The 22,475-nt window shown below is 36.9% G+C and overlaps 2 protein-coding genes across 2 annotated transcripts in view; one reads left to right on the top strand and one right to left on the bottom strand.

Annotated features, from left to right (window-relative positions):
- Nucleotides 1-5,002, bottom strand: part of LOC144956897 (uncharacterized) — a 5,373-nt gene extending 371 nt beyond the window's left edge. The window contains exons 1-4 of the mRNA XM_078887706.1: nucleotides 4,909-5,002; nucleotides 2,089-3,379; nucleotides 1,023-1,147; nucleotides 1-40 (exon numbers count right to left, since the gene is read on the bottom strand). The exon at nucleotides 1-40 is cut by the window's left edge and continues 371 nt beyond it. Coding sequence (XP_078743832.1) covers nucleotides 8-40; nucleotides 1,023-1,147; nucleotides 2,089-3,379; nucleotides 4,909-4,983 — 1,524 coding nt within the window. The 5' untranslated portion in view covers nucleotides 4,984-5,002 and the 3' untranslated portion in view covers nucleotides 1-7. The remainder of the gene's footprint in view (nucleotides 41-1,022; nucleotides 1,148-2,088; nucleotides 3,380-4,908) is intronic.
- A 5,661-nt stretch (nucleotides 5,003-10,663) lies between these two features.
- LOC144956898 (large ribosomal subunit protein uL10-like) lies at nucleotides 10,664-20,685 on the top strand. The gene is made up of 6 exons (XM_078887707.1): nucleotides 10,664-12,247; nucleotides 12,711-12,974; nucleotides 15,265-15,411; nucleotides 16,991-17,176; nucleotides 18,599-18,739; nucleotides 20,480-20,685. Exons 1-6 carry the CDS (start codon nucleotides 12,194-12,196, stop codon nucleotides 20,630-20,632), a joined length of 945 nt encoding a protein of 314 aa, XP_078743833.1. The 5' UTR covers nucleotides 10,664-12,193; the 3' UTR covers nucleotides 20,633-20,685.
- The last annotated feature ends 1,790 nt before the right edge of the window (nucleotides 20,686-22,475 follow it).

Here is a 22,475-nt window from a genome sequence, read left to right on the forward strand (position 1 = left end):
GCAGTCCTCAGGATACCAGATTTTGCTTCAGACGGAGATACTGAAATGTAAAAATGAAAAACAAGAACAAAATCAATATTTGTTTGTTTTCTTAATCATCGTTGTTTTAATTTGTAATGGTGATACTAGTAGGCTGGTAGACTGTGGAATGTCAAAACATTCATAAAACAGCTTGGAAAAATAGCAAAATATCAAACACAGAATGTTTTGGTCTCAAAATCCTTTTAAAAAAGTTGTAAGTCGTCCTTCAGAGCCATTAGGCCCATGGATCGGAGTTTATCTCGGTTTCTATAGCGTAAAACGGACAATAGCTATTGCTTGCTATCCATCGGACGCAAAGTACTTTCCACCAGATCAAACAGACCCAGCTACCCATTCACTGCTGGGTGGACAGGGGGGTCAGAAAAAAATCTCGACTGCACCCGGGATCGATCTCGGTCCTTTTGCATGTGAAGCGAGTGCTCTACCAACTGAGCTATCAGGACCTCCAAAATCCTTCCTAAGCAGAGACCAAAAACAATAAAAGCCTGAGTACATCTCTTCAAATCCAGATAGACAGCAGAGAAATATTAGGCATGACTTGCCCATGGAGCTCGACTATATCCTGGTTTCTACAGTGTGAAATGGGCAATAGCAAATGCTTGCTATCCTTTGGATAGGACACTACTCTATTACAAAGTACTTTTCACCAGATTAACAGACCCAGCTACCCAATCACTGCTGGGTGGACAGGGAAGGGGGGGGGGGGACGTTGAAAAAAACCCTCAACTGCAGCTGGGATCGATCTTGGTCCCTTTGCGTCTGAAGAAAGTGTTCTACAACCAACTGAGCGATCTAGACCCCCAGATTCAAGAGACACAGTCATCAAATCATTGCTGGGTGAACAGAGGGTATCCAAACCTCCAATGCATCTAAGACTTATTGTGAAGCGAGAGCAGCTACTTGTGACGCTTCTTGCGGTCTACCAACTGAGCTATGTGTAACCCTATACTATAATGAAATGGATACGATGGCAAACGTACGTGTTTCCTGCTGTTGATGGCTTGCTGAATCCACAGAAGTTCCATCGTCATCGTCTTCTTCAACTCCAAAAGACTTTCCTTGTCACTGGGTAAGTCAGAGAGTTGTGATGAACGATTGTCCTTAACTGAAATGAAGGAATGAACGAGTGGGTGAGGCTATGGATACGTTAACAACTTTTGGATGGCAGTCCTAAACTGAAATGAAGGAATGAACGAGTGGGTGAGGCTATGGATACGTTAACAACTTTTGGATGGCAGAACTCAGTTCTAAAAACTAAAGGTATGGAATTTTGAAAAGTAATCAGAAGCTGAAATAAAAACAAATTTGAAAATCATGAAGAATGTTAAGTTCGTTGCTAAAAATAACTCTTTATGACACAAGATTTTATTTTTAAAATAATTTTATGTCACATCTCTTGATTTTCTTCTGAAAAGAATTGCTTGTCGTTGTTGTCATCGACATGATCCAACATTTGAAGAAAAAGCACCTCATATGAAAGGGAAACAATTCAGTAATAATAGACAACTGTAGTTTTCATGACTGAGTAACATCCCTTGATTTTCTTCTGATTTTAAGTCATTAAGTTGGGACTCTGCCATCTCTATACTGCGTTGAATGTCGATTTTACACGTTGATACAATACTTAATGTTAATGTTATGCGAAGGATTTTTATTCAATGATTAATATTAACATGGTATTTTTTCTTTCATCTATTTCTCTATGTATATATGAGCATGTGTGTGTGTGTGTGTGTGTGTGTGTGTGTGTGTGTACATGAAGAAGAAGAAGAAGAAGAAGAAGAAGAAGAAAAAGAAGAAGAAGAAGAAGAAGAAAAAGAAGAAGAAGAAGAAGAAGAAGAAGAAGAAGAAGAAGAAGAAGAAGAAGAAGAAGAAGAAGAAGAAGAAGAAGAAGAAGAAGAAGAAGAAGAAGAAGAAGAAGAAGAAGAAGAGGAAGAGGAGGAAGAAGAAGAATTGCTTAAATCAAAATGCGTAAAACTGAAATAAGTAATAAAAATTGAGGACCGGATACCTAAAACAATGGATGTATAATCACAATCAACTCACCTTCAGATCCAGTTCTATCATCTTTTACATCAATCATCTCCCCTACTGGTGTAGTCAAAGGGGTTTGCCCATTTGGCGACAGACTTTTACCACCAGACCCAATCATCTGATTTTCGTCTTCTACAGATTTTACATATGTCCCATCATCCTTGGTCTTGGAGAGAACAGGAGATACCTGTGAGGGTTTCGGAATATTATGGATGTCCTCTATCGGTTTTGATACAGGGAAGACTTCATCTGTAATATCACAACTTTTCAACTTGCCTGGACTGCCATTATTACCACCAAATTCCATTCCACCAGTAAAATTCTTGGCATTGAGGTCCCAATCAGCAGCATCTAAATCTGATGAATAATGTCTTTCTTTGTCATTTATAACACAATTCCTATCATTTTTGTTTCGAGAACGATCAGTCCTATCCCCGTCAAAAGTATTGCCCTTAGAATTTTCACTAACACAAACAGCTGCTATTTCTGATTGGTCAACCTGAACTTCCTTACTGACCAATCCGACGTTCAACAATCCATTTGCAACTTCTCCATCAACCAAGGAATATGATCCTAAATCAATTTGAATTCCTTGATCAGTCACAGAAACAGATTTTAGATGTTCAGTGTCATTTGCATTTTGGATTCTGCTAAGAGAAGACCCAGATCTTGTCACAAAACAATCTTTATTATTATTATGCTCATTGTCACCTTTATGAAGTGCAACAGAATTATTTGGGTTTCCTTGTTCGACATTAACTTTATCACTAAAAAATTCGATTTCAACAACGTGTTGTGATTGAATAGGTTCAGCATTATCAATACTAGTATTTTGGTCTTTACACGAGACACGACTAACAAAACGGGAATTATGGGCTGGAAATGTGGAAGGCAAGGGATTTCTATCATCTCCAATTTCTCTTTTGTTGTTGTCTATAACAAAACCATCTCTTTCATTGCAATTCTGGAAATGGTCTACATCAACATTTGAATTTAAAAATATATTACTTTCATTTTCATGAGAAAGGTCAAAGGTTGCACTATCATTATCTGGCTTTGATTGAGAAATGGGTTTTAAAGAAGCTGTCGTTAAATCTTGTTTCCCATCATCACTCACAGCCTGAGCTTTTCTCTCTTGATATTTTCCAGATTTTTTCCGTTTTGAACACGTTCTGACAGTTGGGGCAGCAAATCTGTTGGGCCACGTACATTCTGAGTCATCGTCGACATCTTTGAAAATGTCCTCATACTCCTGTCTGATGTCATTCAGCAATTTTCTCACCAAAAATCCTCTGACAAATGCCTGGAAAAGGAAAAACACAAGATCACTATAACTATAATATCACCAGTTCTCCATCATGTCATGTTTCTTCACATTTTCTTTCCTATAAGAGTATATGGAATATTGGGAGAAAACTTCTCCTCCTCCTATTTTCCTTCTTATTTTTCTCCTCCTCCTCCTCCTTTTTTTTCTTCTTCTTCTTCATTATCCTCAAGTTTGAGGACTGAACTATATAATTTTATTTTAAAATAAATTAGAAAAAAAAATTGATGAAAGATAATTGAATGTGTCATACTTTAATAAACTTTGGTGCTTGGCAATTTTATTGAATACACAGGGATACCAACCATGACTGTAAATTTCCCCTCAAAAGTTTTGCTCAAATATGAATTACACTTCAGTATGGTTTCCTCAAACATGTTTTCTTCAAACACACTGTTTTCTTGAACTCACTCAAATGTCCCAATTTTTTCCCTTATTATTCTTTGTTATCATTCCATTCCTTCCTCGAACTAAGTTTTACCCGAACACGGTTTCTTCGAACTAATTTTATCCAGTCAGCGTAAAAATTCAGATTAATTGAAGGAACTTTATAAAAAACTGCAACCTGTGGTTTTGACCACTGATGATTTACTGTGACATTGACATACTTGTATGTGTTGTACATCTATCTCCACTGCATGTGTATGTATACAGTATGATACACACCCACACACTCTCATAACCGACACCTCTCTGCTCATTCTTATCACTTCCCCATTCAATCTAATTTCGATATCATGCGCCATCATTTGCTATTGCTTGGCTACGACAGTAAATAAATGTTGTGATACAGCAACCTCCCCTCCCCACACACACACACTCACACCATTTGCATAAAGTTATCTCCCTCAACATAAACAATAATGTAAATAAATAATATAGTTCCCTGTTGTCATCCTCAAGTAGAGATTTTATCTCAGGGTCTATCACAAATTGAGCTACGGAGAGGTGGCTTGTTGAAGACAACATAACACGGTGAATATTCAAACTCTCAGGTTCGAAGCTAAGACCATATCGCTGAGCCTCACTACTAAAATAGGGAACAGACGTAGATTCCAAGAACATACTAATTATCATTGGTGCATAGTTTGAGATCACATTTAAATTATAATTATAAGTTATAAATTATAAGTCATAAGTCTCATCCAGACACAGGCACATGTCCCCACTCCCAATCCCAAGTCACTAAAACTAAGACTAAGGAGGAACTCACTCAAATGTTTACAGACAAATCATTATATATAATATATATGTAAAACAAAAATAATACAGTCCATAACAGTACAGAGAGAGTTCTGGTTATCATTTTATGATCTTAGTTCTACTTATAGCCTGCTACTTGCTATGGTTATTCTCTAAGATAGATAAAAAATACCTGAGCCTGAATCTGAATCTGAGTTTTAGTTTGCCGACTTTTTGTGCTAAGATTAAGAACAATTGTTTGATTTGTGACTGGGAGGTTAAACAAAATTGATGCTAAAATGCATAACGAAGCATCTTTATCTTACTTGTAATTTGATAAATGCTGAAATCGATGAAGGATCCAGTTCCTCCAATTCAAGAAACGACTCGTTATCCGCCATTTTTTCACCTGTAAACAAATCCTCCGCTTACATGATTCCGTACAGTGTTGCTATGTCTGACAAAATATCTTTCTATTTCCTTCCATGTAAATTAAATTAAATTGAGCTTTTATATAGGGCAATATCCACTTAACGTGCTCAAAGCGCTTTACAAGAGGTCCCTGACCAACAGCAACACGTAACAGGTAAGGCGGGAAATGACGCCTGTTAGGCGATATCATATTTTTTTTTTTCGGACAGAGACAACGCAGTTTACGGCCAGGTCCTCATTTTACACCTGAGTACGGTGAGAGAATGTGAGTAAAGAGCCTTTTCCAAGGACTCAACTATGCGCCGATCAAGGCTCGAACCCATGAGCTTCCGATTATTATTATTATTATTATTATTATTATTATTATTATTATTATTATTATTATTATTATTATTATTATTATTATTATTATTATTATTATTATTATTATTATTATTATTATTATTATTATTATTATTATTATTATTGTTGTTGTTGTTATTATTATTATTATTATTATTATTATTATTATTATTATTATTATTATTATTATTATTATTATTATTATTATTATTATTATTATTATTATGAATATTATCATTGTTATTATTTGTTTTCTAGTTTGAAACACTGTATGCTCTGTAATAATGTTATATTTATCACGATGCCACCATTCGGAGCGACGCGGTCCGTTCCAAGTGTTCATAAAAAGAAGAGGCAGGAATTTATATCAATGATGATAAGAAATTAAATGCCCGAGGGGGGGGGGGGGATAAAGAGGTTTAGCAGACCATACGTATTGCCCATTTCAAGTATCGATCACATTATCGCATTTGACGTAAGAATATTCCGTTGTATAATTTTTATATCTATGGGTGACGGGAATGTTTATATTACAACTTGTGACTTACAATCAAAATTCGCATAGCGGCATTATCTACGGGCTAAGCGCTTTGAGGTTTCGACGAAAGGCGTTATATAAATAGGCTTATTATTATTATTATTATTATTATTATTATTATTATTATTATTATTATTATTATTATTATTATTATTATTATTATTATTATTATGTTTAATGAGAATGCTCATGCGATAGAGACGTATCACGTATGATCTTCTAAACATCTCTAATAAGAACTTGTGGCCCATTTAGACCTATATTAAATTCATCCACGGTCGGGAGGATATCATGAAACAGAAACGGTACTATAGCTGACAACAGCTCAAGAAAGTTGAGCGTGTAAACGAAGAAATAACATGCTAACGTCTGACAGTTCTCAGTCCATGCATCCATTAATCGGAGATCTGACGGATCACGGACGCAGAGTGACGTAAATACGGTTTCTTTGATTTTCCTACAGAGAGCCAGGATTTTAAATGCGTTCCAAAACGTTCAAAAATATTTGTCAAATCAAAAAGTTTTATAATAATATTTTCGTAGTTAGCGAGCTTAAAGACAGGATGACTCTGTGACCACAAAGGAATATAGTAAATTAGAAAGATGGAAAGAGCACTTCCGAAAACCCCTTAACGGGCCAGAACCGAGTACCTTCGCCACCAGGCAGATTAGGACCTTGAAGTTGATATGGGTGACATTACAGTTGGGAAAATTAGGGAGGCAATCAAATAGTTGAAGAATGGGAAAGCTCACGTCCTGAGAGCTAGAACGGAGGTGGGGTCTCATTAAAAGAAGATGGCAATAGTTGGGCCATATCTGTCGTATACCTGACCAATCATTGACAAGGAAGGCTTTGCGATGGACCCTGATTTCCAAGAGAAGGCGAGCCGGCCCCAAGGAGACCAAGAGACTACCATAGAGAGGGACCTAAAACAGAGAGGTCGCCCTCGAGGTGGCACTATAGCAGCTAACAGGACCAGGTGGAGATCTCTTGCATCACAAGTCCAACAAGCCAAGAGAGGATTGAGCGAGTGAGTGTGCTTAAAATATGACCCGTATTGAATATTGAACTATCTACAGAGACATGCACACAACATTCCTAAGACAACTAGCAGTTAACGATAAAAAAAAACTATGCATTTCAACGGAACTTGTCACATTTCTGTCGGCTCACGATGACGTTGATCCACCCATAGATAACACAGTAGTCTGTGGATCCACCTCCTTGTTAATCCAACAGGCGTAGCAGAGGATCAATAAATGACGTATTCACGCTATATCAACCAATATGTTGCTTTCGACAATTTTGAGTCCTAGAACTTCCGCTATCGACTTTTCTTTCCTTCCGTTTTTATCTTGTAAAGTAAGTCGGCATGGATCATTTTTGTCCAAAAAAAAACGTTTCTTAGCCTATATTGTCTTTTACCGATATGGTTCATTTACAAAAGCTATGCGTTATCATACTGAGATTAAAAATAATGTAAAATTGTACTTTAAAGCATTAAAATGGAACTTCCATTCTTAAAACTTGAAATGCAGATGGCATTGGAGGGTATTGTCACCAGTTGTCGATAGCTGAAAATGATTGAATAATGAACCGAAAGTCGAAAGTGAAGGTCTTTATTGTTATTATTATTATTATCATCATCATGTTGGACACTGATCCTGGACTTTGCGGCCAGATGGGCATTCCTTATTTTTTTGAAAAGTTGGCAGATGATGGCTTCACTTGACTTAACTAGAGAGCCGGGCCTCTGCCGTTGAATGTCCAATTCGCCTTGCCTTGAGGAGCACGCATTCACATTCACGTTGAGTAAAAGAGATTTTTTTTTTTTAAACTAGGGTAGAATCGGGTAAGTTCGCCGACGGGGAAATTCGCCGCGACCCTCCACCCCCAAGAAATAATGCTTGGTGAACATTTATCCTTACACCCCTCACGTTGGAATAGTCCATATTCAAAAGACAAGATGTGAATGTACGTATTGCTTCAGTTTGAAGGAAGCAAATGAGAAATCTTTAAGAGTTATAGCACTTCAAAATGACATGTAGTAATCAAGATGTTTTGACATCCTTGACTTTTTGATTGTAACGGCAACCCGACACTAACGTTCCCCTAGTTTGTGCAGTTGAATGTGAAGGCCCTGGTCACAAAATCAATGTTGTATTGACTTTGTGGTCATCCATATCCATTTTATTTTCATTATCAGTGTATATTATCATCAGAAAAATATTTCTAAAAATTGTAATACAATATTTCAAAAATCTATAATTTCGGGTAAATTCACCGGTACTCTCGGGTAAATTCGCCGCACATCACTATCATCATACTATAATTCTTCCAAAGACGATTTTAGTGTGCAATAGACGCTGTGTGTTAGCACTAAAATATAACTAAGTTAAGAAAAGTAAATAATAAATATGTAAGTGGGTTTAATAACCACAAATCAGTCAACTCGGGTATGGATGGGCAGCAGGCTATGATCTTGTGATTGGCATTGTAATGTATCCACAGGAAGGCACTTTACATACATCATCACACTCGATTCAAGTGCCAATAAATATGTGTTAATATTGCAGTATTGGATAATGTAGAGAGATTTGAGGACAAGAAGAGTTTAAGAAATGGAAATTGTTCCTCATAGTGTCTTGTAGGGAGAAAAACTAAGTACAAAATCTCGCGGCGAAGTTACCCGCCAGTGGCGGCGAAGTTCCCCGACGTACGGCGAATGTACCCGACAACAGTGGCAGTTTTAAAAGGACTTTTGTGAATAAAATACAATATAAATCTACGTTAACACTTCACAAAAAAATAATTGATTGGCCAGGTAAACTTATTGTCAGTGTTTGGATTGCCCAATTGGCAAATTGGCCTCCCACGGCAGGCCAGAAGTGAGACAGTGAAAAAACGGCGAAATTACCCGATTTTACCCTACCTCTATTTCAAAAACTAGCATCTTTCAACTTTCTAAGAAACATTTTGAAATTTCAGAACTTTAGTTCGTTAAAAAATAGAGGCCAATCTTACCCGTTGAGGTCGACTCAAAACGAAATTCTGTTGTCGGTTTAAAAAAAAAAAATCTCTTTCACGTGAATGTATGTTCAAGGTGAATTGGACTTTCAACGAGGTTGGCACGCCAAAGGCGTGGCTCTCTAGATCAAACCTTGATAGATTGGTGAATGTTTAGGCACTTTGAACTTTGAGAACTCCCAGTGGCCGCCGATCGGCTCACTTTTTTACTCAATGTTAAGTGTAACTCGTTTTTTGGGCCTTTACTGTTTACTATTTTGGTCACCATGGCGTTATATGTGAACCCATGTGGCTAATTTTGGTATAATTTTAAAGGGCACAAAACAAGCTTTCTAACTAGGCACTTGCAAGAATTTTTCAAAATAGTGATATCGGTATTAATTTAGCGTAGAAAAATAAAGGGGAGTGAAACATTTACTAAAGTGAAAAAATTATCGCTCTATCTCAACTAGTTAAAAAGTTATGACCTTTTATGTTGTGAAAAATCTCTATAGAAGCTTATAGGAAAATATGTGACCAAAACACAGCAACCCAATGGATAATCAAGTATAATTCAGAAACGGCTTCAGATACAACTTTGAAATTTTTACATGTGGTAATTCAACATCTCTGTAATACATTGCAAACAGAAAAATAATTATTTATTGAGAGAGAAAGGTATAGTTTAGAGCTGAATCAGCTGAAATCAAGGAAAAATAGATCACGACATGCAAATGAATGACCTATTGGAATTTTGGAAAAGTCGACAATTAAATATTTATTCACTTGTAGATAGACCAAATACACCACTGAATCGGCGTCATTTAGTTATTCACTTTGAACTTTTCAAAATGAAAATAGACCTCATAAAAGCAAAGATATGGACTGACAAATGTTTGAGGTGGTGTATTAGTGTTTAAAATGATCGAAAATAGGTGATTTTAAAAACTTCCGCTCCCCCGTTCCCCTAAATTGGACAGACGTCCGTCAAAGGATGAAAAACGTCAAAATCAACAGTGAAAAATCAATCGGAAAAAAAGGGAAGAGAATTGTAAATTATAAAATGAATACATGGACATGAAAACGCCAATTAATTAAATAATTTAAAACAAAAATAACTTCCATAAATGGAATATATTGTAAGATATAAAGATGTAAAGTTTTGATGTGGATTGACGAAGTTATCTCTCAAACGCAGCAGACGACAGGAAGTGAATCAGTACCTATAAGAAAATGGCAGCTTCTGTAAACAATCGAGGCCAATTACTGTTTTTTGGGGAGCTCTAACTTTTGAGTGCAAACATATTTTGCTCTGAAATTTTTAGAAAAGCTACTTTAATATGTATCTCAGAAGGACTTGTTTTTATTAAGAAGGACCATCTCTGGTTTAAAAGTTATAAGCGTTTAAACACATATACTCTCTTTACACAAAGATTTCTCAAAATCATGATATAAAAAGATAATAATATTAGCATCATTGTATGTAGAATTTTATGCCCTTTCCAATGATATATAATACATGCCATTTCATTCCACTGAGAAAGAAGAATGAACATTTTAAAATCACTCCTAAATTTTTTCCCCTCAAAAACGGAAACAGAAATCCTCGCCTGTTTTCAACTCGCGAGAGCTACTTCTTGCAAGTGCCTATTCTAACTAGGCAGTTAAGTGAGCAGCAGTATTCTAACTGTATTTCATTCAATTCCTGATTGTATTTCTCAGAAAGCTAATGACAATGAAGTAAAAATTTACCAATTTTTGAATTATAAGAACTTTTTAAATTTTAATAATACTTGATACATCGATAGATAATTAATTGAAGAATATCTCTGCTAAACTCATCAAAATTGATACACTCGCTCACTTTTTTATTTTACTCGTCATCAACCCCACTTTTTAGGAAAAAAACCTCATTTTTTTCCATTTTCATTTAACCATCATTTTTTCCATACCTACTTACCACACGAAAATGAAACAGAGATTATTTTCTGACCTTTAAAATGATACCCAACCCCAACACTTGCCATTTATTTTTTAATTGAAACAAAAGTTACTGAAAGGGTTGACTGCAAAACCCAAACTTTCCTGATTGCCGCGAGATGCTGGTTTTGAGGCAGCGGTGAGATCACAGATTCTCTCTAAAATTGACTAAAAATTTCAACAATTTAAATAACTCTGGAACCGTTAGTCGTAAAAAACCAAATAAGGTATCAAATTTTATGTTTTTTCAAGTGCCATCCACCTGGCTGGGTCAAATTAAGATATTTTGAGTTTGAAAATTTTATCAAAGCGCCTTTTTAAACTTTTCTAATACTGGGAGGCCATCCGAAAGCTACTAGTCCTAGTGCTAAGGGAAACAACTCAACTATACCTAAGAAAAAAGGGAATATACTGCACATTGTCATTATAAGGAACATATCACGTAAAATAGTTGTGCAACAAGATCAATCAGTAGCAGTTAATAGTAAAGAGTTGGCGATTTACCAACTGGCAAAATCTGTGACAAAAAGAGGAAATATGAGAGAGAGAGAGAGAGAAGAAAAGAAGTAAATGAAACAGACGGAGATAGAGGAGAAAATGAGAGTTCTAATATTAATATTAATATATCGTTCCATACTCTGTTACAGTTAAGTGTTGACAATTTACCAACTGGCACGGTCTGAGGTCAAATGAGGAAATGAAAGAGAAGAGAAAATGAAAATAAATATTGACTTCATTCCTTAGCAGCTGATAGTAGATAGTTGACGATTTACCGACTGGCACAGTCCGTGGCTAAAAGAGGAAATGGGTGAGAGAGAAAGAAGAAAATGGAAGAAAGAAGAAAAAAAACGAGCATTAATATTAATAACATTGAGTGAGAGAGGGAAAGAAAGTGACAGAAACATGGAGAAAGAGAAAACGACAGAGAGAGTATGGTATTAATATTAATAACACTCCATGGCAATAACGTCACTTCATGACACTCACGTTACTCCGTGGCAGTTAAAAGTACACATGCGTAGTTGATGAACCGACATGTCCCTTGGCAATTGACAATTTGTCAATTGTCAAGGTCCTTGCAATTGACGCTATCATGATAATTATACGAGTCTTGAAACAAAAACATTACAGTGTCTTAAATCTGAAAAGGTCTGGAATTACTAATTATAATTTTTTTCTTCAATTAAGCCCTGGTAATTTTGAGCGAGAATTAATCTTACTCTCCACTCAGATCTGTGAATAACAAAACATCTGTCCATTTATTTCCAGCTGTTGTCTTTAAACTGCAGGACGCAATCCCTGATTCACAAAGATGGTCAAGGAAGACAAAAATACGTGGAAATCTAACTACTTTATTAAGATTACAGTAGGTATTTCTTTCACTAATTTTTGTTTTGGATTTTATTTTATTTTTAAAATTTTTGTTTGTTTGTTTGTTTCAATGTGCAGATGAGAGATTATTGAAAAGTTTCATCTGAGTCATCTACTAATATATTTTAAAATTATAGCATTTAGAGTCAGTCGAATCGTTTAATTTGGACAAGACAATTTATACCTTTGTGATGTAACAGTCTGTGCCCCGTTAATCATATAATTTGGTGGCACAGGACAACAAAGTGATCATTGCAGACAGATTCTATTAATTATTTTTTCTGTTTCTGGATAGTCAGGATAATAGCAATTTTATTTTGTTTGCCATAACATGTTGGGCTGCATTACCCCTCTTTTTTGGAGGATCACTTTTAGGTTATGTCATGCAATACAGGTTCAAAGATTCAAGCCAAAATTTCTTTAATTGTTAACCCAGCTTTTCTGTATTTCTTCTTCAGGCCTTGTTTGATGAGTACCCCAAGGCTTTCATCGTCAACGCTGACAATGTTGGCTCCAATCAGATGCAGAAGATTCGTATGGCCCTCCGAGGCAGGGGTGTGGTGCTCATGGGCAAGAACACCATGATGCGTAAGGCCATCCGTGGCCATTTGGACAGCAACCCACAACTAGAGAAGATCCTGCCTTACATCAAGCAAAATGTGGGCTTCGTCTTCACCAAAGAGGACCTCATCGACATCAGGACTATCCTGTTGGAAAACAAGGTAAGCTGCAAATTGTTGGTGTTTGATTGGTGTATACAGATCTAGGAATAGAGGGTAGGGTAGGGGCATAGTTTATGTCAATATTTTTTTTTAGGGGGGGGGGGGGGGTAGTGAAGTTGATATTGATTTACTTTAATAGATGGAAACATTTTATTATAATTTTTCATTTTATTGCAGGTAAAAGTTGTGTGCGTTTTGGTTGTATTTTGTTTTCCTTTAAATTGTTTAGAAATTATTTTTTTTTTTTTTATTATTGTAGATTAATTTCTTAGTGAAGTCGGTTTTGATTTGATCATGTTGATTTAGCAGGGTGTCCAGGGAAGTCGGAAAGTTGGAAATTGGTCGGAAATTTCATACTTGGTCGGAAATGTTGGAAATAATGGGATTGAGGGTGAAATTTCCTCTAAAATTAGAAAAATCAGGAATTTCTTGCTTAAAATGTGATATAAAAAATGTACAAAGGACAACTGCTGTGCACACAATTTTATTAGTTTACTACAACTTTCACCACATCATCATCCGTGTCACCATCACTATTACTATTACAAACTACTACATCATCATCCCTACCACCAACACCACTCACAAATGCAACCACCACCACATCATCATCCCCATCACCACCACTACCACATCCCATACAATCACTACAACTACTACCACATCATCATACCCACCACCACAAGTACTCCAACCACCACTACATCATCATCCTTATCACCACTGCTACTGCAACTACTACCACATCATCATCACTACCACCACTACTGCAACCACTACCACATCATCATCACTACCACCACTATCACATCATCATCACTACCACCACTACTGCAACCACTACATCATCATCACTACCACCACTACTGCAACCACTACCACATCATCACTACCACCACTAATGCAACCACTACATCATCATCACTACCACCACTACTGCAACCACTACCACATCATCATCACTACCACCACTACTGCAACCACTACCACATCATCATCACTACCACCACTACTGCAACCACTACCACCACTACTGCAACCACTACATCATCATCACTACCACCACTACTGCAACCACTACCACATCATCATCACTACCACCACTACTGCAACCACTATCACATCATCATCACTACCACCACTACTGCAACCACTACCACATCATCATCACTACCACCACTACTGCAACCACTACCACATCATCATCACTACCACCACTACTGCAACCACTACCACATCATCATCACTACCACCACTACTGCAACCACTACCACATCATCATCATTACCACCACTACTGCAACCACTACATCATCATCATCACTACCACCACTTCTGCAACCACTACCACATCATCATCACTACCACCACTATTGCAACCACTACATCATCATCACTACCACCACTACTGCAACCACTACCGCTGCATTATCATCATCCCTACCACCACCACACCGCCATTGCTACAACTACTACTACATCACCATCTATACCACCCTCATCATTACTACAACCACCACTATATCATCATCCCTATCACCTCCACGACTATAACCACCACCACATTCATCACCATGCCTACCACTACTACAACCACCACATCACTATCCCTAACACCGCCACTATTACTACAACCAACATATCATCATCATCACGACTACAATCGCTGCCACATCATTATCCCTACCATCATTACTACAACCATTATAAACAACTACCACTGCACTATCATCTCCACTAGTACCAGTACTTACTGCCACATCATACCTGCAAACAAATCATATGAGTATTTTTAAAAGTGAAAATGGGGATGGGTGGTGGCTTTTGACATTGTATAATCACATGGTACCATTCTCTAAGTAGATAAGATTTTATATGTTGCTATCAGTTTTTAAACTTTTGAAATTCCTCCGAATGTTGTCAAAAATTGCTGCGAGACACATTTTGGGTTGCATCTCAGTAAATTTTAATGAAATTCAAATTTATAGATTATAGTCGCATGGATGGGTCATGATCTGTGCTCTGAGAAATTTCCTCCTTTTTTGACCAGTCATTTTCACCTTTGCTCTTACTTTAAAATATATGGATTGTGTTGAGGTAAAACCTATTTTAAGTAGGATTGTCTTTTTTAAGCATATAGAACACTGTGGGGATGGCAAGAATTGGTAAAATACCTGGTAGGAAATTTCACTTCTAGGTAGGAAATTTTAAGGTTGAATTTCCCTGGACACCCTGTTTAGTCATGTTGAATTGTTTTCATTTTGACTGATCCCATTTGTATATTAATCCAGGTTCAAGCCCCAGCCCGTGCTGGAGTTGTTGCCCCATTGGATGTAAAAGTCCCTCCTCAAATCACTGGACTGGGACCAGAAAAGACCTCTTTCTTCCAGGCTTTGTCCATCCCCACCAAGATTACCAAGGCCACTATTGAAATCTTGGTATGTATTCATGGCTATCGTACATCTTCAACATTTTTTAAAACATGATAAAAAGTTTTTGAAAAAAAAAAAAAAGAAAGAAAAAAAGCAAACAAAAACAAAGTAAATCAAAAAAAAAAATATGTCAATGGGAATCGAACCCGGTACTTTCAAGGTTGGAGTCTGACAGCTTGTCCACTGCGCTACGAAGCCACATGACTGTCCATCACATTTAATAAGGTCTTTCTAAAACATTATTCTACCTTCAATGCAACTTCTATTTTCTGGTTTTATATTTCGATTTTTAAAATTATTATTTTTATATAAATTTATTAACAAAAACATCCTACAGATGTCACAATATAACTTTCGCCATGTCCAAATACAGAAACACAATATCGCTAATGAAATTGGGTGGAATGCGCATGCGTGACGGAGGTGTATAAAAACGATCCGTTAAGATGCACCGTCAACGGAGGTGTATAAAAACGATCCGTTAAGATGCACCGTCAACGGAGGTGTATAAAAACGATCCGTTAAGATGCACATGTCAACTCGCCTGTTTTTTTCTGGAAATTTCTGAAATCAGTTCTCATCCCAATTTACCCAATTATCCGCTTACCTCCAGATCTTTTTTGTTGTTCTAGAAAAGCACTCCTTATCATTGTTCTCAATATTACATATTCATTTAACTCAGTTTTGACCAAAAATTTTCTTGGAAGTGTGCTAGAAAAGCTGGCCCATGTCTTTACAATTACAAGCACATGACTAATATTGACATTACTACTAATATATCATGATTGTAATGCATTTGGTAGGGACTTGGCTTGTAAACTTTGATCTATGGATCTGTCCTGTTTTCACCTGCAAATTGTAAATGAATTCATTAAATTAATTTGTGGTATGTCATTTTTTAACAAATTTTAAGTGTGGGAATTCAAGCGATTTGCAGGTTTCCCATGCATTTAGAAACAACCAGAATTTTAAAATGAACATGATGGGTTTGACAAAACAATTTTAGTGGTTTGATCCTCCATATTGTTGGATTGATTTTTGGGCCATCATTTACTGTTATTCTTTAAGGGGTGGGGGGGGGGGGGGGGTGTTGTTAGAACATGTTGATGCTTTTCTATCAGCACTATCATATGGTGGGCTGGCTTTTGTCGCCAGATTATTTTTGATTTAGATGTATATATATATATATATATGTCACATATCACCCTTGTCTTGTTTATTTCTTCCTGTGATGATCATTTTACTGTTGAGAGTGTGGGGCTGTTGCAAGGCTGAACCTCCTTTGTTGGCACTCGCATAGAGATCAACACTTGCCAGCATTGGCTGTCTGAGGAAGAACAACATCTCTATCCTCCTTTTCTTCTTCTCTCTATCCTCCTCTTCTTCTTCTTCTTTCTTTCCCTCTCTCTCTCTCTCTCTCTCTCTCTCTCTCTCTCTCTCTCTCTCTCTCTCTCTCTCTCTCTCTCTCTCCTTTCGTTTCCTTCCTTCCTTCCTTTCATTCTTTTTTCTTTCTTTCTTAGTATTTTTATTTCTCGTAAGCTTTCCTTGCCAAATGTAAAGACATCCATTAACTGTTTGTTCACAGAATGAGGTTCATCTGATCAAAGCCGGTGACAAAGTAGGATCCTCAGAATCCACCCTCCTGAACATGTTGAACATCTCTCCTTTCCAATATGGTTTGGTGATTGAGAACGTGTATGATTCTGGTACTGTCTACAGCCCAGCCGTCCTGGACATCACAGACGAGGATATCATTGCCAGATTTATGCAGGTACCTACCTACCTATGATGAAATCCTGAAAAAGCCGACACCACCAGGCCAGAAAATTGGTTGACTTTATCCATTATCAATGGAACATGTTTAGATAAAGATCAGAAAAAATTGGAACAAACAAGAGGTGCTGATTTAAGCAGAAGTTGACTTTTAAAGAGTTTTGGCTTCATGCAGATTCAATTATGTTGATGCACTTACTCTTCCATTGATCAGTGTTAAGATATCAAGATGCTAGCACCGAATAGACACTAGTGGATTGCTTCCACAACATTGATCTGACAAACAGCCAAAGCTGCAAAGTTTAGATGACATTGATGTCGAAAGGCAAAACGTCAAGATTTCTGAACTTCTTACTTTTTTTCTTCCCCTGATTCGACCTTTTCCTTCAAATTTTAGAAAGGCATTGTTCAAAGTGAGATTAGTTTTTGCAAGAAATGGATATTTGATCTGGCTAGATTACATAGCATGAATATTAAAGCAAATTCAAAATGAAATATATTTTTTTTAACTTCGGCTAAATATTTTTTCCCCCATGATTACTGTAGGTCTGGGTTTATATGTTGAGCTACCAGCTGTAATCCAAAGAAAGTGATATTAGATTTTAAGCCGCTTCTCTTAGATTTTACCAATGATTAAATTAGTTAACTAAAGTGAATATAACAGTAGCTTTGAAAAAGAACAAAATACCGATCACATTGCCAAATACTGGACTGCCATCTGCATGGATTTTAACTCTTTCAGTGCCATTGGCCGCACTGTGTGGACAGAGCAGAATCAGTTCTACTGGCCAATGGCCGCATAGTGTGGCCAGTCTTGAAAGGCAAAAATAAATTTAATAATGCAATCCAATCCTACTTTCTACAAAAGTACTCGAGATTGAACCAATGGTATCATTTCTGTCATCAGAACATTCATTTGGCCCTAGGGGGGGTAATATATTTGAGATTTTGGGACGAATTCGAATGTCACTTTGTCTTAGCTTGTCATTCTCATGCTGCCTCAATCAGGTGTCAGCCATTTTGGGACGGAAATGTGAATATAGCCTCAGGGCTGAAAGAGTTAATTTATGTATTAAATTATTATTATTGTTGTTGTTGTTGGCAGAACAAGGGTTTTGAACCCGAATTGTTTTGTGTTTGGTATTTTTTGTCTTGTTTGTAGCTGCATTTTTATTCACAACTCTTCCCAATCCACAGCTTCTAGCAGTTCAGTGTCAAGTCCTTCAATTGGTTGACATCAGAATCAGTTTGCTCTTTCTAATTGTTCCTCTGAGTTGTGTTTTTTTTGTTTTGTTTTGTTTGATGTTTTTTGGGGGGGTTTTTTTTTGGTACTTTTAAGTTATCTTCTGTGTGTACTTTTAAGTTATCTTTTCTTTATCTTAGAAGTAGCAGGATGATTTGATTTGTTTGTTGTCCACAGGGTGTCCGTAATATTGCTAGTGTTTCCCTAGCCATTGGTTACCCTACCACTGCTTCTGTCCCTCACTCATTGGTCAATGGGTTCAAGAAATTGCTGGCCATCGCTGTCATGACAGACTACGACTTTGAAGAGGCTGAACAGGTCAGTGATATTCTCTGCTTCATATTTGTATATATGTGTGTATGTGTATGTTTATACATTAAATTTTTAAAATAAATTTTTTTTTCTTTGGGTGGGGTTCTTGACACTCACATAGTGGGCAGGGTACCCTTATATCTGTTTTCCAGGTTGCTTTCTGTCTTGGTCGTGGAGTCTTTGGCTGTCAAATGACAAACGTATAGTTTAAGCTTTTGGAGATGATATTTTTCTCCTTGTAAATCTTCTGTTATTTTCTGTTGTTTTGAATGTATAATGTACATATTTGAGTGTAGTGGGATCCTGTGCTTGTGTCTGGATGAAACTGGATCTTAGGTGATGTCAAAGAACACTGACTGATGCTCTTGTACTCAACACCTGTTCCCGATTCGAACCATTCCCCTTTATCTTACTTTACTTGTGTGCTTTTGATTGTAAATCAAGAATTTTTCTACTTTCCCGTTTTCTTCCTTTTTACTGATGCTGATATGACCTAAATATGTTGCAAGCACTGTAAAACCCTTAAAAACAATCTTTCTCTTTCTCTCACACTCTTAAATTGGGTCACAAATATATGAAGATTGGTTTTCCAAAACTCGTTAAGTCACTTTTTCTAATTTTTGAGATTTTCCATCCATGAGATAAATTGAAATGTAAATTTTATTTTAACCATCAACTGGCACAAGAATTTCCTAGGTTTGTATGCATTTGAAGTCTAGATATGAACCAAATGAGCAGTTTTAGGGGAAATAATCATCAAAATAGGAAAAAGACTTTGGGAGTTTTGGGAAACCACTCTTCATCTGTTAACAGACTTGTTGGATTAAAAAAAAAAAAAACTTCAATGAAACCATTGATGATTTTAACTCAAGTTGTGAAAATTTAAGTTTTGTGTTTGCACCAACAAAATACTGTTTCTAGACAACGGCAAAGCCCACCCGTATCTATGCCGAAAATGCTTGATGATGAGTTTAAAGAATAGTCACTATAACAGCCTGATTCATCCTCTGGTGCTGTCTTGCTCAGTTGGGATCTAGCAAGCGATGGTTTGCAGACCTGCCAACCAGTATGATTTCTCATATTTTAATACGCTTTGTCATAATATGATATAGGAATGTTGATTAGAATATGACAACTGCAAAAAGTCAACAGTTTGTAACAAAAAGGGGAAAATGGAATAGTTGAAGGTGATTTAGTGTAGTCACCACCTAGATGAGTATCTCAGTAGCCAGACAGACAGATGATTGTTGCAGGATTTTCCTTTCCTCTACTTGCTTGATAAGAATTCAGTGAACGTTAAATTTGACATTTTATATGGTATGGTTGCACAGGAAAATATGATTTATTTGGGGGGGGGGGGGGGGGGGGAGAGAAAATGACCATAGTTATTTGGAAAAATATGATAAATCTTGTCAAACCGTTGAGGTCGGTTGGAAAGTCTGGACTTGGTCTTAAATGTTAAGTGGATCTTTCTATATCTATAAAGCCAACCTGGGATCAGAATTTTCAAGTGATGACGTCAGTTTAACAATTATTATCTCCCTTTGTGCTTGGTACTGGTTGTGTATTGCAAGTTTATTTGATTGTTTTGATTTTTTTTTTTTTATTATTTTATTTATTTTTTTTTTAGAATATGAAGGGGAAAAAAGTATGGTCACATTGTCTGTAGTGGTTGGCTAATCTGTGTTTGTAGTGTTGTGTACTGTGATAAATTGCTAACATACAAGTCACTTTTTTCTTCCCCAGACAAAGGAATATCTGAAGGATCCATCCAAGTTTGCTGTGGCTGCTGCCCCTACAGCTGCTGCTGCTGCTCCGGCCGCTGCTGCTGCTGCTGAAGCACCAAAGGAAGAGTCTGAGGAATCTGATGATGACATGGGATTCGGTCTATTTGACTAGAAGTGAAATAAGTTTGTGCTTGGTTTATTAATAAAGTTAATGTAACTTATGAATTCTTGTGGATTGTTTTAATTTGTTTCTTAGTTGGGTCTTTTGTCCTTCCATAGTGTGGACTCTCTCATTCACTCAATCCTCTCCGGGCCTGCTGGCACTTGAGGCGATGCAAGGATCTCCACCTGATCCTGTCAGCAGCTATTCTTGGGGCCATCTCGAGGGACCCATAGCGGGCAGGGAGGTACATACTGTGTCTTCTATCCCCTTATATCTGTTTTCCAACATGCTTTCTGTCTTTGTCTCGGAATGAGATTACTTGGTTTTGTCCTGGCTCTGGCCGGCGTCCTAGCTGGGAGGGAAACAGTCAAATGCATAGTTATTGTTTTGGGAGATGATATTTTTTTCCTTGTAAATCATCTCTCTGTTATGTATTATTATTTTTATTTTGAATGTATAATGTAAGCATTTGAGTGTGTTCCTCTTTGTTGGGATTTGTGCTTGTGTCTGGATGAGACTTTTAGGTGATCTCAAACTAAGTACATTGGTGGTATGCTCTTGGAATCTACATCTGATCCCTATTTGTTCCCAGTTCCCCTATGTCTTACTTTTTCTTGGGTGCTTTAATTGTAATTCTAGAACTTTTTACTATCCCATTTTCTTCTTTTTTACTGGCGCTGATATAACCTAAATGTGTTGCAAGCGCCGTAAAACCCTTAAAAACAAAAACAAAAAAACATCTCGAGGGACAGACCTCTCTTAGGTCCCTCTCTAAGGTGCATCTTCAAGTCTCTCTGGGGCGATGTCGTTTCCTCTTTCCTTGGGGGTGTCCATCGCAGAGCCTTCCTTGCCACTGTTTCATCAGGTCTGCGACAGGCATGTCCCAACCATTGCCATCCTTTCCTATTAATGAGACTCTTCAGAGACTCAACTTCAGCTTGCGCTTTCAGGTCCTCATTTGAGATTGTGTTTGGCCAGAATATCTTGAAGATTCGTCGCAAACATTTGTTTTGGAATACTTCAAGTTTCTGGATGATACTCTACCCTAGTGTGGATTGGGTGGGGGTTGCAGAATGAGGAATACACTCAAATGTTTACAAAATACATTCAAAACAAACAAACAAAAATTTTCAAATAATAGTACACAACAGAGTTGATTTACAAGGGAAAAAAATCATCTCCCAAAACTGATATCATGCATTTGACTGTTAGCCTCTCAGTCAAGGACTCCGGTCAGAGCCAGGACAGAACCAAGTGATCAAGTAAGGGAGCGTTCACATATTACGTCATCAGCTAGGGGGGGAGGGGGGGTCTACCAAATGTTGACATGTGTTGACATGGGGGGGGGTCAGACCCAAGATGATGTCATCAAAACATAGGCAAATTAAGCCTATTTCAAAGTTTGTTCCTTTCAAAACAGCTAAAGATAAATTGCTATGATGAGTATTGCCCATCTCTCAAGAAACAAGATGGGAAAGGGGTATCACTTCTCAAAAGGCGAACTTGCCCTAAATGTTCATTGTATCACTCCTCGATCACAGCAATGAAAGACCATTCACGAAAATGCGGCATACATGAAGAACAGCAAATGGGAGAAAATGATGACGATGAAGATGAAATTGATGATACTATTTATAGTACATTGCCAGAGGTCCAAGGCAGAAACATTTTTGAATCAATTAATTTTATGTTTGGAAATTGAAACAGAAATTCATTCCACTAAAAGACTAATATGCTATAAAATAATTTGCTTCCTATACTATTTTAAATTACACTTTCTGAATTTTTTTTATAGCACCTGCACCAAGTAGCCTAATTTAAATAATGTTTGTTAGATTTTATCTTTGCAAAT

The sequence above is a fragment of the Berghia stephanieae genome, chromosome 11 (assembly GCF_034508935.2).
Source record: "Berghia stephanieae isolate SIO BIC M18660-M18661 chromosome 11, UCSD_Bste_1.3, whole genome shotgun sequence".
Taxonomy (NCBI): Eukaryota; Metazoa; Mollusca; class Gastropoda; order Nudibranchia; family Aeolidiidae; genus Berghia; species Berghia stephanieae.

Bases quoted from the DNA above. Each gene is read 5' to 3' on its own strand.
- LOC144956898 (XM_078887707.1), top strand. From the start codon at position 12,194: ATGGTCAAGGAAGACAAAAATACGTGGAAATCTAACTACTTTATTAAG. The intron at 12,975-15,264 runs GTAAGCTGCAAA...ATATTAATCCAG, and splicing joins CTATCCTGTTGGAAAACAAG to GTTCAAGCCCCAGCCCGTGC. The intron at 15,412-16,990 runs GTATGTATTCAT...GTTTGTTCACAG, and splicing joins AGGCCACTATTGAAATCTTG to AATGAGGTTCATCTGATCAA.